This window comes from Xyrauchen texanus, chromosome 38, assembly GCF_025860055.1.
Source record: "Xyrauchen texanus isolate HMW12.3.18 chromosome 38, RBS_HiC_50CHRs, whole genome shotgun sequence".
Taxonomy (NCBI): domain Eukaryota; kingdom Metazoa; phylum Chordata; class Actinopteri; order Cypriniformes; family Catostomidae; genus Xyrauchen; species Xyrauchen texanus.
In genome coordinates, this window is record NC_068313.1 from 7879531 (window position 1) to 7894649 (window position 15119).

Consider the following 15119-nt stretch of genomic DNA (forward strand, 5'->3'; position numbering starts at 1 on the left):
TTCAAATTCGCAAAACCATGTTAATTCACTACAGAGTTGGGTTAAATTACAAAGTAATTACAAAATGTCAAAAATAATATTTTAATCAACTTAGACTGGGTCTGCTCCAAACCCAAATGAGTTTAAGAAGCTACCTTTTAAGGGGCTATTCAGACCAACTACATACTGTACTTGTACTAGATGCAGTGCAACGAATGTAAAATCACAGGTGTTTCGTGAAAAGTTGAAGTTCTTTTTAACTTGACACAACGTTTAAAAAATGAAATAGGCAGGGAAACTCTGCGCAAAGGTCAAAGAAGTACATCTAGTGTATGCTAACATAAAAAACAATTGGAAAACAGGGCAGATGGAAATGAAAATGTGTTTGGTGTGAAGAACGGCAAAGGCAGCATTCAAACAAAAATTTAACCTCACAAGTGACTGATTTGAAAGCTCTGGAACACACCAGAAACTCAACTAAGGTCACGTTCATTTCAAAACACATTGATTTCGCTACATGTATGCCTCTCATCCACACTAGAAAGGCATTTTCTTCACTGAAAATTAAGCATTTTGAAAATGTTTTTTATTACTAAATACTTTGGAAATCGATGACGTTTGGAAACTGACAACTGATTTTTCAAACGAAAACAGATTAGTGTTTTTGTTGTCACACGTTCACTGTTGAGTCTGACGTTAGCATGCTGCTAAGCTAACAAATCAAATGAAAACAGACTAGTACATTTACATTACATTTACATTTATGCATTTGGCAGACGCTTTTATCCAAAGCGACTTACAGTGCACTTATTACAGGGACAATCCCCCTGGAGCAACTTGGATTAAGTGTCTTGCTCAAGGACACAATGGTGGTGGCTGTGGGGATCGAACCAGCGACCTTCTGATTACCAGTTATGTGGTTTAGTCCACTACACCACCACCACTCCAGACTAGTGCAATTTTTTCCACACTTTCACTGTTTAGTTTGATGTTAGCATGTTTTTAAGATAACAAATCAAACGTAAACAGATTAGTGGAATTGTTTCCACACTTTCACTGTTTAGTTTGATGTTAGCATGTTTATAAGCTAACAAATCAAATGGAAACAGATTAGTGGAATTGTTTCCACACTTTCACTGTTTAGTTTGATGTTAGCAAGTTTATAAGCTAACAAATCAAACGAAAACAGATTAGTACAATTGTTTCCACACTTTCACTGTTTAGTTTGATGTTAGCATGTTGATAAGCTAACAAATCAAATGAAAACAGATCGAATAAGAAACACTAATAAATACATAGCACTCACAAATATTGGGTGAGAGATTTGATATAACTCTTTTTTTAATTAGATGTAACTACCCATATAGCAAACTGACATAGAATCAACGGAGAATCTGTAACTCTCACGGCAACGAACTGAAGTTGATTCCATATCTTTTTGCTCATCAAAGTCTAATGAATCTATGTCGTTCACGCCATTGAAAACTAACATAAAATCTGTCTAATTGGTTTGCTAACCTGGCGTTAAAACTATGTTGGGTGAAACAACGATGAGAGAAATGATGAGAGAATTATTTTTTTTGTGGGAAATATCCCTTTATCTTAAGGGTTTTTTTTTTGCAACTGGATCAAGTGCTTTGTTCTTGTAGTTCGTTTTATTTTTATTCTACATCTAATTTTGAAGCGAACTTGCAAGAAGGCAGCCATCAATATAAAACCAGAAAAAAAGTCTTGTGTGGTGAAGTAGGACTGGAATAGGTGTCTCCAGGTTTACACAGGATAAGGCCAACATCTGTAAGTTCTTTGTCTTCAACTGGTACTCCCAGAAAAGCAGAAGACCTGTAATAAAATAAAAAAAATGCAATTCAAATATTGCTATATAAACTATTTCAGTATCAAATATGATCTGGTCACAAGAGTATTCCCAAAACTGTAACAACTCATAATATGCCTTTAACACCTAAAAAGGTGTATCATGGGTAATACAGCATTTGAGAGCCTTAAGTGAGGAGCAGTGAGTAAGTAGGCCAAATTTCTGTGAAACTTAATGAAAATATTGTCCCTGCAAATACTGAGGTCATTTTAGTTTGTATTAAAACTCTGGCATCAATTCACATTCTTAATTTAACATAGCAGCATTGTGAGAAATCCACTGACCTCACAGCAAATGGTCATACCTTTTGCATGTTGTTTTCATGAAAGATACATATTTGATCCTTTAGGTAAAACACAATAGACACCAACTGTTTCCCAGCACAATTTAAAGGTACAGCAGCATTGTGAGAAATCCACTGACCTCACAGCAAATGGTCATACCTTTTGCATGCTGTTTTCATGAAAGATACATATTTAATCCTTTAGGTAAAACACAATAGACACCAACTGTTTCCCAGCACATTTTAAAGGTACAGCAGATGACAATGTATTTAAATGTATGTTATAAAGTTGCTGTGAGACATACAGTTGTTATATAATAAATATAACTTTAGATTTCTACCTTTGATCATTTGGACCTCTGTGGTGAACATTAGTGCAGAAAATGCCACAGGGTTTGTCCTTGAAATTAAAGCACAGTCTTTGAGAAAGTAATGACAGTTTTAACATTTATTCACATGGGTAGGCTTGCACCAGCATTCCGTAAGGTCTCACTTAAGTTGGGATGTAAAGTTCACACTAAGGGCTTAGTAACTACTAGTTAGTTTGTAACTAAGTCAGAGCTTAATTTAAGGCAAGGCTTAGCTACTAGTTCATAAGCTCTCTGTAAAGTAATGCATAGTAGCATAGTATTTACCTGTATTGATCCAATAAGCAGCCTTCAAATTTGACACAGAAGTGTTAAATAACTGTGCATTTTAGTTTGATCTTGTTGCTGTTGATGTTCAAACCTTGTTTTCTCATGTAACTGTCTGCTGTAATAAATAATTTTCCCATTGAAATATGAAATGTAATAAAAGTAGATTTAATAAATAGCATATTTAGCCTATGTAAATAACATTATTCAGGAACTGTGTCTAAAATTAATAAGGGCAATAAATCTATAATAATACAACAGGCTGGAAAAATTGACATTCATTTTAATATCATACACATTTTGTAAGTGATGAACTTACCCCATGCACCGTTAGATGCTGAAGAGCCTAAGAAGCAAGTTTTTTTTTTTTTTTTACATAATATTATCTCTTGTAAATGTCAATGACTGTTAATATCAACATCGTCATCATATGTCGAAAGGATTATAGTCTGTCTCGCAAAACATGAGCTCATTGATCTCATTAAATGAGCCTGCTTTTTTATTCCAACCATTACTCCTGGTCAGAGTCTTAATATTAAAGTATATAAGTATAAATATAAGTATAAACCGTAAATATTTAGTTTATGCATAGGCCTTCTACCTAAGTTAAATGGTGCAATGCTCAAATATTTAGTAGTATGTAAATTGTGACTTAGTGCCCATTTATGCCACAACTAGGCTAAGTTGTAACTTACAATGGTTGGTGCAACCGGTCCCTTGTGTGTTATTGACTCGACATGGCATGGTGAATTATCTTAATTTATCTCAGTTACCAGCTGCCTCACGTAAGATTGCCAGTACATAAATTGGGCATTTAATTACAAAATAACCAAGCAGGAACGCATTTAAAACTCTGAATGATAGAATGACAAACCATTGTGTAAAATTATGAATAAAAATACATTTATGCTTACATTTTTCTAGCAACGCATCCACTGAAGGTTGGCCTGACGTAGACTTAAATATGCGCATGCACTAAACCACGATTTCTCAAACCAAGTTTCAACTAGTGGTCGATCGATGTGTGCAGAGGCCGCTAAATCGGCCGATATTCAGACTTTTTTTATTATAACATCGGCTGATAAATTTTCCCGTTTGCCCGTTTTGTTTCTTGAGGGTGCCGAGAATCACCTGCTTGCATGTGAAGCAACTGAGACCAAACACAGTTTGTGCCATCATGTTACTACAATAATAGGCAATAATAGTGCAACACAGCCTCATTTAAATGGTCCACATATCAGAGCAACAGCAGACATGTTTAAGCTCATAATATTAAAGTGCTCTCTCTGTTCAACAGTTCCCCGTACATTTAACTGTCTTGTCTAATGATATAAAGGCTAACATCAATAAAACTAATATCATATACCTTCTACAAATATGCACATATCTAATTTAAACAGATGTAATAAACCAACCTCACACAACTTGAGCAGATCTAGCATCCTGTAGAATGCTAATTTATTTACCACTAAAGCACGTATTCTAACAGTCTCACCATTAACTTTCTTTTCTAATGATAAAAGGCAAATATCAATAAAGCTTCTTTTATATACAGTTTACAAATATGCAGATATCTCGTTTAAACAGATTTACTTCTCTGTACTTTTACTTTTTTCTCCCATCGAGCGCTCATCTAATATCTTCCTCTGAAGTATGTATTACATCAGCCAGAATCAAAAATTTCAGGATCATGATCAAAAGTTCCTCTGATTCACAAATCATGATGGTCACTCTGTGTTACTCCAAGCAGGCAATCCAGGCTGTTTAAACTGTCAGCAGATTGACAAGCGTGTGAGTGCAACTTTAAGGCTGCATCTGAAACCAGGAAAATGCTGCCTCTGGAGGCTAAATATGGAGGTAGGATGAAAATAATGTGCTTTTCAAACTGTTCGGAGACCAGTTTCCTTAAGACTTCCATTCTTTCAAAACAGCTGTCAGTTAACTGATTAGGCTGCAAGGTAGCAAGTCAGCTCCCTATGTTTTCGGATGCAGCCCAAGGTAAAAGCACTTCACATGTGCTTCACACCTCTTATTCACTATGCACTGTATGTACAGTTGGTTTGATTCTGTATTTTTGGAGTACATGTGAATGCTAATGTGGACATGCCATGCATGGTTGTTCTTAATATGTGAAACATTTCTTCATGTGCAAATAAATAACTAAAGTTTGATGACTAAACAGAAATCTAGAAATCTACCATTTAAAATAAATATAATTTTTTTTGTTTTGTGTGAAATTTATATATTTTATATATTTTGAGTTTATATATTTATGTAAGTGCTTATATATTTTGTTAGCAATTTTATGTTTGTTATTTACTATATTAAATTGTGTGTTTTATCGGCATTGTACAGACCACCCTTCTCTCTGTATATCAGCATCGGCCATTAAAAAACCCATATCGGTCGACCACTTGTTTCAACATAGAACAAACTTTATGATTTCGACCAAATTGGTCGGCAGGACATGTTGATGAATCGTCCTCATTTCAATGTTATATGTTCTATTTTAGACCTAACAATGTTCTGATGTACAGAGTGAATGTTGATTCAACTTTGAAAATTGATCTACGACTGATCCCTACCTTTACAACCACTAATAGATGTTGAATCAACGTCTGCTTGCTATCTGGGTGTTTTCTATCAGTAGTTTTTATGATTGATTTATCAGTAGATCAGTAGACTTAGTACTGACATTTTCCTTGACTGTCTAGAACACTAGATTTCAGAACAGAGCTAATAAATTGAATCAAATGGACAAAATCATCATGATATTTCTCTTGGTGTCTTACAGGTATCCTGCACAAGGGCAATGGTGAAAACATATTCATCTCACAGCAGCCCCCTGTCATCGGAAGCATCATGGGTAATGGGCGAAGACGCAGTATCTCCTGTCCGAGCTGTAACGGACTGGCTGATGGAAATAAGCTGCTGGCACCGGTAGCTTTAGCCTGCGGTTCTGATGGCAGTCTGTATGTGGGTGATTTCAACTACGTCCGGCGGATCTTTACCACAGGAAATGTCACAAGTGTCGTAGAGCTCAGGTTTGACATTCTACTTTTGCGTAGACACATACACAAATACACACACACACCAAATCAAACATTTGCACAACTATGGTATGTCAGATAAGCTGCTCATGGACCGTAAGGTAGCTATACCCATAGCACAGGAGTGATATTTCTGGCCTTTCACATTTAAAGTCAACATGAACTATAAACTTTCTTCCCTAAAAGCAAAGTGTGTTTCCTTCTTTTTAACCTTAAAGAGTGACTTCTCCTCTTCAATATGTCTTTAAAATATTCCCTGTCAGATGTTAGAAATACCTTCAGCAGATATCTTTGAAAGGTTTATGAATTATAATGTACTGTTTGTTTATCCATACATTTGAAGATGTTTTTCAGATGTTTGTGCACAATAAATAGTTTGAAATTAACTTAATTCAGTAACTGCAGGGCTGTTTCTGAGCATATGGGGGCTCGAAGCGAAATCCTACTTTATGACAAAAACCCTTTGAGCGTGTGGGTGCCTGTCACATCTAGATGTCTTTCTTGCAGTATTTAGTATATTTAAAAATGAAATATAAAAGAAAAGGCCCTGAGTATCTGTAATCTGATTATAAGAATGTAAAATGTCATGTGTACACTACATTTAGACTTAGAAGTAATTCGATTACAGTAATTCATTATAATAGTTGGTTGTGAATACAGTTTCATGTTGTCCTTAAATGAATTTGCCATTGCTGAGCAAATAGAGGTATGGAATCTGAATATTGCCGTGGCTGAAAAAAATCCATCTTTCCTTCTAAAACTCTCTGTTTTATGAATAGAGTAGATGAACTTGAGAACTCTCTGTGGTAGTGTACATTTTAATTTACTGTACCACTCTGCAACCTATTTCTTTGGTTTCTTTACATTAATGCATGAAATAAATGCTCAGGCTAACCCTCTTTTTTCCCACTTCTTCTCTTCATGCTGCTCTCGTTAAATACAGAAACAAAGATTTCAGGCATAGGTAAGAGCTTTTCTAATGAATTGCATGTTTTTTTTGTACAGCCATAAGATGAATGCATATCAACAGAGCACTCTGTTCCTCGGAGTCTTTCTGACGTAAACTTGCTTTTGTTGCTTCTTGTGGGATGTGACAAATGTTGGTGTGTTTATCATGAAGAACATGTACTAAGTGAATACAAACACATGCTCTCCAGATAGCAATAAAAATGGGAATTGTTGCAACTGGGCTTTGATAGAGTGCTTTAGATACATTGAGTCTGATTTGATGTATGTGTAACCTCTCAATGTGGGCTACCACAAAAGGAAAAGAATGCTTAAAGAATTCAAATAAAGAAGAATTATGTATACCTGAGAGAGACGTCAGGGCACATAATTTGAAATGTCAGGTAGGAAGATGGAAAAGCAGTTACGAGCTTAGCATAAGCCTGGTTTCAGCGTTTTAAATATTCTTCACCCTCGGGGGACACAGCTTCCTTAAAGAATATAATTACTCGCTCCTCCCCATTGCAAATACCCATGCTGCATTACCCTCAATCCAGTGTGATATTTCACCCGATGACAAATTACACATTCAAAGCACCGTCGGATCTAAACACACAGTTCGTTAACATGTTTGCTTTGACAAATGGCAGCATGGTTTAAATAAAAAAGAGCACCAGTCATTAAACTTCGATCTAAGCGTTCAAGTACAACACATCCTCCCTGTAGTGCCCTGAACCCTTAATATGGGATGTGTGGCACAGCCACTGTGGGTTTTGACAGGCATCAGTGTGACAGCTGAAGGTATGATGCTCATGTATGACTGACGGGATGTGAGTGGGTTCTCGGAGAGAGGTTTGGTAAACCTGGGACACCTGCAGACTTTGAAAATGCCTTATCATTTATGATGAGCTCTCAGTTGATCCCAGCTTCCTCAGGTCGCAACTCAACTTCAAATGATTCCGTCAGGAAACTGAGTGGTGTGACATGAACACGTACAACATTAGATATGGCACATGGTCATTAGTGCAGTGCTTCTGCAGTGCTGCAGTAAATGGCTTAATACTGTTGTGCAATGGCAGCTAAGGGCTTTTACATCCAAGACTATACAAGACTCCAAACTGGAGTGTGCATGACTATAATTGTAATGGTGAAAGTATATATCGTTATAATTTACTAGATGACATATGTCAGTGATTTTTTTTTTTTAATATGCTGTACTCTAAATCATTTAATTGGCTATAGAAATTATGGGAATGGTCCCTTTGTGAAGTAAAGGTGTTTATTAATGATTTTCAATGGTATCCGGTTAAGACAACATGCATAAAAATGGGTGATTTTTATGCAATACATGCCAAATAGTCAGCCATTTTATCTCACATGAAAAAAATGCTTAATAACACTAATTTAACATTAGTAACCTTTGTGCGTAAAGTTTTGTATGGTCATCCAGCTTCATTATACGATATATGCTGTGAATGAGCATGAAGACCTCAAAAAGACACCACTCAGAGTAGCACTGTGCTTTTGACATCAATGCAACAAGGAAATTGACAGCACAAGTGAGTCAAGACAAACATAATAAAAGTAATAAATAGAAAAACAAAGTGGACAGTAGCAAAATGACATAATCCCTTCTTGCTGCATTGTGACATGAATCAATCATAATTCATAATTTTTTGGTTTTGATTTATATAAATATTTATTAAGCATGTATAATATATTCATTAAAATGTATACTATTTGGCAAGTATAGCATGAAAGTCATCTTTTTATCCATATTGTTATAACTTAATATTAATGATTTATAATGCATTTGTAAATGACTTATTAGTCATTAATTAACACCTATATAAACCCTTAATAAAGTGAAAAAGTAGTACCAATATTTTTCTTGGGTAGAGTTTATGTAAAGTACAATTTGTTTGGCAAGCCATAATGTCTGATTTTTGAGAAATATTTTTTTAGTCATTTATTTTTGTGAATCAGTAAAACCTGTTTACAGATCACTATGAATGTTTAATTAATGGTTAACTGTCTGTCTGAATCATAATGGTTCTTAAAGTCCTTAACCAGTAATCACAGATGATTACAAAGGATGTGGAAAATTCATGGAAGTTTACTGGTCAAAAGTGTGTGAATCTTATTTATAGACAAATACAATTTCTAATCACAAGCTGTATTGATATCAGCCATCCGGACACAAAATTTCAGCTCCTCTCATTTTGCAGTTGCAGCCACTTCTGTCATCAAACTGTTGCGTCTGTTTTCATAATTGCCATGAACTGACAGTTATTTGACTACAATAGAGTTCATACTTAATGAGAACAATTTTACAGCAGAAGAAATGTTGTCCATTACTCACAATTTTTATGAACTTGGACAAGCCTTAGCAAGGCCTGTCCATCTCTCTAAAATATTTGTATTTATAATTAACATACCAGTACGTTCTGATATACAAACAGAACATTTTTATCCACCAAGTTGCATTTGGTTATAGTAAAAAGTATGCCTTTGGATATTCCAATGTTTAGTTGAGATAAGTTGGCAAGGTTCTTGAAAAGTACATAAAAAGTTGCACAGTCTGAAAAGTTTGTTAATTACCACTAGAGTTTATGCTACATCAAAGAACACTGCTAAATCTATTGATTACAATGGTTATGGAAGAGTTACGAAAATGTTGCTCTGTCATGAAAGTTCAGCAAACTTGCGCTGCAATGTATACATAAGTTTACCAATGAGAATTTTAGGCATTCAAGTCCAATTTTTCTGTCAGATGTGCATTTCGCCATATTCCCACTTGATTTTAAAGCTGAAGTATGTAACCTTTTCAGTGTTAAAATACCTTCTATCATAAGTACAAGTACAGTAAGTCATTCAGTGGTTCATTTTCTTGAAAACTGCAAACGCATTGTCTTTGTGGCACTGTCCAATTCCTGTGTATTTAGAGTGACCCGCTTAGACCTCAACAACGTAATCAACCAATGGCGTGAGTTGGGGGTGGGACTATCTGATGGTTCGACACCAGCACAACAGCAACAGCAGACCAGGGGCGTATTCAGAAACTGATTTAAAATAGTTTAGTTGAAAACCACTGCACTAAGGGCCTGTTTTATGCAGAGTTTTGTAGGAGCTGTTAAGTGGTCCTGAACCAGGTTTGTGTAGATCTTTTGGTTGTAAAAACTCAGCTTTGGGGTACATAAGCCTGATCACTTAACTAGAGCATGTTCCAATAATTCATGTTAGAAGGATAGGTTTGTTAAAAACGACTGTGTGAAAGCCCCAAGTCATATTTGCAACCAGAAAAGAACAGTCATTACTTTTTGTGTGAAAACAAATAAATGTTTTAAAGGTGCTTGTTTGTGTGTGTGCTCAGAAGAGAGAATAAGACCATGATCTCTATGCCATACCTACTGACACCCTATCCACGAGAGTCGCTACCCTCCGTTGTTACTGAAACATGCTGAATAATCCAATTATCTTCCCCAAGTCAACTGTAGTCAGTGAATATAGATGAGTCTACGAAGATCGGGGTGCTCTCTTCATCACAGAGGTCAAAAAAACGTGTACCTCTAATAACGCATTGTGCCAGAACACCAAGATCGCTAGGATTTAAAACATCCGGCCAGAGCATTAGACTCCCCCATGGAATCACGTCAGTTGGGATTTAGATGTTTCTTGACAAAGCTGTTTTACCTTCTTTCCAAACTGAGGACATCAGTCAACACAGTCAGCAGACAAACAGTGATGTGCTTGTTCCAGGTCAACTAGAGAAGCCTGTTTTCAGCGATCTTCTAGAAGGTCACTTGTCGGTCTATATAATAGATCGAAGTTGACAGTGCTGCAGACCTGGCGCTATTCCATTCCACACGCTTATGTCAGGGCACTGGGATTTGGCACTAACAGTGCCCAGAGTTTCAGTGCCTAGGGTTTGTTTAATCAGTTTTGAATGCTGATCCGAAGACAGGTTTGGTGTTAATAATGATAGTATTTGGCAGATTTGTGTCATAGCATTTGCTGTGGCTAGTCGTCTTTAGTGGCTTTAGTGTTGTGTACAGTAGGTGTAATTCTTTTTTGAAGTATATTTATTGTTTTTTGTTCTCTGACCATGACCTTTCTCATTATGTTAGGCTATACAGGCTGATCTTAGGACAAGTTGGGTTTAAGCAATAATGCTTTTTGGCAGAAATGTGTCAAAGCATTTGCTGTGGCTAGTTATCATTGGAGTACTAGCACAGCCCTGCCAGTAGAGAGGCACTTTTTACTACAAATGTTTTTAACAGTTTTCCCTTGCTGTGACCTTCATGACTTTGAATGTGGATCTTATAGAATATCAGTGATCTCAGTATTGTTTTTTTACCCCTGTAGAAATTAATAGTTTACATTTAGTCATTTAGCAGCCACTTTTATCCAAAGCGACTTATAGATGGGGAACATAACAAGCAATTTGTCATGCAAAAGTCAGTAATATCTGCAGTTTGCACTGCCATAGACATTGGACATAGACCTAGAGGAGTGAATCGAATAAGAGGGTGCTGTTCCATTGGCTGTCACCTTTTTGTGTTAAATCCTCAAATTTTATGCAGGCAGCTACTAGCAGCCAGTGGAGTGAAATCAAGAGTGCGGTGACGTGAGCCATCTTTGGTTTATTGAAGACCAAATGCACTGAAGCAGTCTAGACATTCTGCATTGACTTAATCGTGCCATCTGGCAGACCGGCCAGCAGGGAATTACAGTAGTCCAATCTTGAAATGATCAGAGCTTGGATCAAGAGCTATTTAGCATATTCAGGCAGGAAAGGTCTGATTTTCCTGATGTGGTAAAATGCAAACCGGCAAGACCAGGTGGTTGTTGAGTCGTTGGCAGTGGATGGGATGTTCCTTCATCCGTCGTCAGGATGGAATGACAGGTAGAGCTGTGTATATTCTGCGTAGCAGTGGTAGGGGTAGAAAGGAACACTAATAATATAGTGGTCAGTGGTCATTATGGTGTGATTTGTTCACCTCTCCTCTCCAATTGACTTTGCAGGGTCTGACTGTGAGGTATGACTCAAACCATCAAAGCGCAGTTATTTTAAAACATGTGTATCCAATTATGACCACCCAGATTAGATGAAGCCTCCAATCATAACAGTAACCTTTAAAAACATTTATAAGTTTTATTCTACATTAAGAAGGTTCCCGCATGGGGGTTGCCATGTTAGGATCATATGACTAGCTGAATACTATTTGCTTTATCTCAGTAATGACCCTGTTATTGCTCACTTTCACTCATGGATTACATTTATCCTAATTTATTTTGAATGGGGAATTTCTACAATGGCACTGGTAACTGAGAACTGTCACATCTAAATTATGTTGAATCCACACCCCTAGACATCAGTGAGAGTCCAAGACAACATATATACAAAAATTCTGATTGCACCTTTAAGTTGGGCATTAATAATTATGGTATTTAGTCAGGGTTTAAGGTTCTTGGTAAAAAAAAAAACTTGGTATGGTTCACCAACCACGGTTCTGTAAGCATTTGCTCTGCATTTCATCTCTAGTTTAATGATGCATCTGGATCATACAGTTTGGTGAATAAAACAAAGCGCCAAATAGGCATGCACATTTGTAACCTCTGCTAATGCACCTGTATGGCTCTATAGATGGACATGCACTGCCTGTGTTTCTTTTAACTGCAGCTGATGACATCACAGTTCTGCATGCATTAGTTGAAAATAAACAGGAACTTGGTGCTAGTTCAGACAGACATGAAACAAGAGCTAAAGCGCTTTGGGTGTTCATAGCCAAAGTTATGTTGCACTTACTCTGTTGAAGATGTTGTATTTCCACATGTGATTAAAATATTGGAGTTGTGTTATAATGAACATTCTCGTATTCATTTTAATAGCAAGTATATTTCTTCTATAGTAATGGACAGATTCTGAATGTTGAATATACGTTTAGTTGTGTTTGAAATGCAGTTTATGTTGATGCATGTAACGTAATATTGCAGGTATTAATTAAAAATGTTGAGTTAGTAATTAGAGAAAAAAAAGTGTTAATGAAAATTAACCAAGATTTTTTGTATTAACCATGACTAATTACAAGGACTGTTGTCACCATGGTTTTCTTAGCAGAAATCATAATTTTGATTGAATTATCCATGGTTTTATGCAGTAATAATGTAGTAGCATATAGTAACCATGGTTTTACCATAATAATATTGTAGTAACCATGACTGTAATAGCAAGGCCATGAGAAATTTGAATCGTTACACCCCTTCGTATTCATCAGAATTGTTAAAGCATTTTCTGTAGCTAGTCACCTTTAGCATACTAGCATAGCCCTGCCAGGACTTAACATTTTTAACATAGCTTTTTTCTTGGATATTTCTCACTTTTTTAGACTGTGAATGCTTATCCTAGGGCAAGTTGGGTGTTAGCAATGATAGTTTTTTGGTAGAAGTTTATCGTAGCATTGGCTGTGGTTAGTCATCACTAGATTACTAGCGTAGCCCTGCCAGTGAGTGGACATTTCATGTTGCTAGTCTTCTTAGTAGCAATGTTTACAACAAATTATTATTATTATTATAATTTGTTCAGTTAACGTTTTTGTGGTCTTGCTGTGACATTTATGACTTGGATTCTGGATGCTGATCATCAGTTGGGGATACATTATGATGCTTTTTGGCAGAAGTGTCATAGCATTTGCTCCGGCTAGTCATCTTTAAAGTTCTGACATATTTCTGCTAGTGGAGTGGCCTTTTTTACAACAAATGTTTTTCACTTAACCTTTAATGTTCTCTTGCTGTAACCTTTCTCAATTTGTTTAGAAAAGGCTAAACTCTCCCAGAAAGGCACCATTTCAATAGGCGAGAGCATTTTACACCTTGCCTCTTCTTTTTCAAAAAACTGCTGAATGGTGACGTTCTTTTACTGGTGGAGCAGACATACATTTAACGTGGAATTAAGATTGCAATTTCTACCAATGCATTTTTCATCCATTATAACAAAATCATCCAGTTCAGTAAGTTCGTGTTTTTCTGATGTACTTTTTCTGTAGTGATTCTCTCAGACAAACAAACACTAACCTTTGCTATTGGTCCAAATCAGCTGCATTTCACCACAGGTGTTCTTTGACCACACATGTAGCTGACAGTACAGCTAAAATTAGAGCATATTGTGAATCAACTTGAAAATTTGAAAGTTAAAATTGCAGTCCAGGTGCCTAGCCTTTTATTTCTCATTCTCGGAATCTGATTAGCGTATAGAGAGGGAACTCAGTACACTGCCTCCAGATTGGAGTTTTTTTTCTTCCCCACACCAGAGAGACTCTCTCCAGCCTGATTGGAGTTATTTTATCAGGCTTTCATGTTCTGCAGTCCCCCCGTGTCATTGTGAGGGATGATTTTGACTGTCCAGCTTTTATTTTTTTTGGCCTGTGGGCCATTTTTGCTTCAGGAATACATAATGTGTTTAGATAACAGTTCTGGACCACATGCATCTCTACAAGAAAGTTTCCCTGCAGGGGTTTGGTTGCACACCTATTTAAATGCACACTGGCAGCACAGTGGACACCGGGCAGACTGCACTAACTGCATGCTTTACACACAACAGTTGTTTCTATATTTCGACTGAGAGTAGATACAGACAAAGAAACATTAATGTGGTGAAGACATAGCAAAGAAATCTCAAGCCATAACAGTGGAACTGTCAACTGTTGATTCTGATTTGTAATGTACATAATCAATACATAATACATTACATGCTGTATAATGTTCATTCCAATTTCTGAACTTGTTGTTTGTACATGGATTCCTGTATAAACATGGCATGTGAAGCTACAAATGATACAAGCACACACAAAGAATTACTTTCCACTGACCTGTTTAATGTATAATGCAATCGTCGATGCCACAATTGATTTTTTGCTCTTCTGCTTCTTTTTTTAGCAATAGTCCTGCACACAAATATTACCTGGCTACCAGTCCTGTTTCGGGAGCACTGTACCTCTCGGACACCAGTAGCAGGAAGGTGTTTAAGGTGAAGTCTCTGAACATAGTGAAGGATGTGACGAAGAACCTGGAGCTGGTGGCGGGCACAGGCGATCAGTGTTTGCCCTATGATGAGACACGCTGCGGGGACGGAGGAAAATCTGTGGAGGCCACACTTACCAACCCTAGAGGTAAGCCTAAAAATATGTACAAGTTATCTGGAGTATTTATATAAAATGTCATATTGCTTATAACGACAACAACAACAATAGTAATACTAATTATTATTATTATAAAATGCGGTGTGCGATGTAGTTTTAATACACTTGTCAGTTCTGCAGACTGTAATATACCCGATGTCCAGCATACCGTCGCTG

The 15119-nt window shown here is 36.6% G+C and overlaps 1 protein-coding gene across 5 annotated transcripts in view; it reads left to right on the forward strand.

Moving 5' to 3' along the window:
* Positions 1-15119, forward strand: part of LOC127632056 (teneurin-4) — a 292730-nt gene that overhangs the window by 210082 nt on the left and 67529 nt on the right. For 4 of the 5 annotated variants that reach the window (XM_052110531.1, XM_052110527.1, XM_052110528.1 and 1 more), the window contains 3 exons: positions 5565-5814; positions 6764-6784; positions 14701-14933. In XM_052110531.1, coding sequence (XP_051966491.1) covers positions 5565-5814; positions 6764-6784; positions 14701-14933 — 504 coding nt within the window. The remainder of the gene's footprint in view (positions 1-5564; positions 5815-6763; positions 6785-14700; positions 14934-15119) is intronic. The other variant, XM_052110529.1, reaches the window with a different exon arrangement.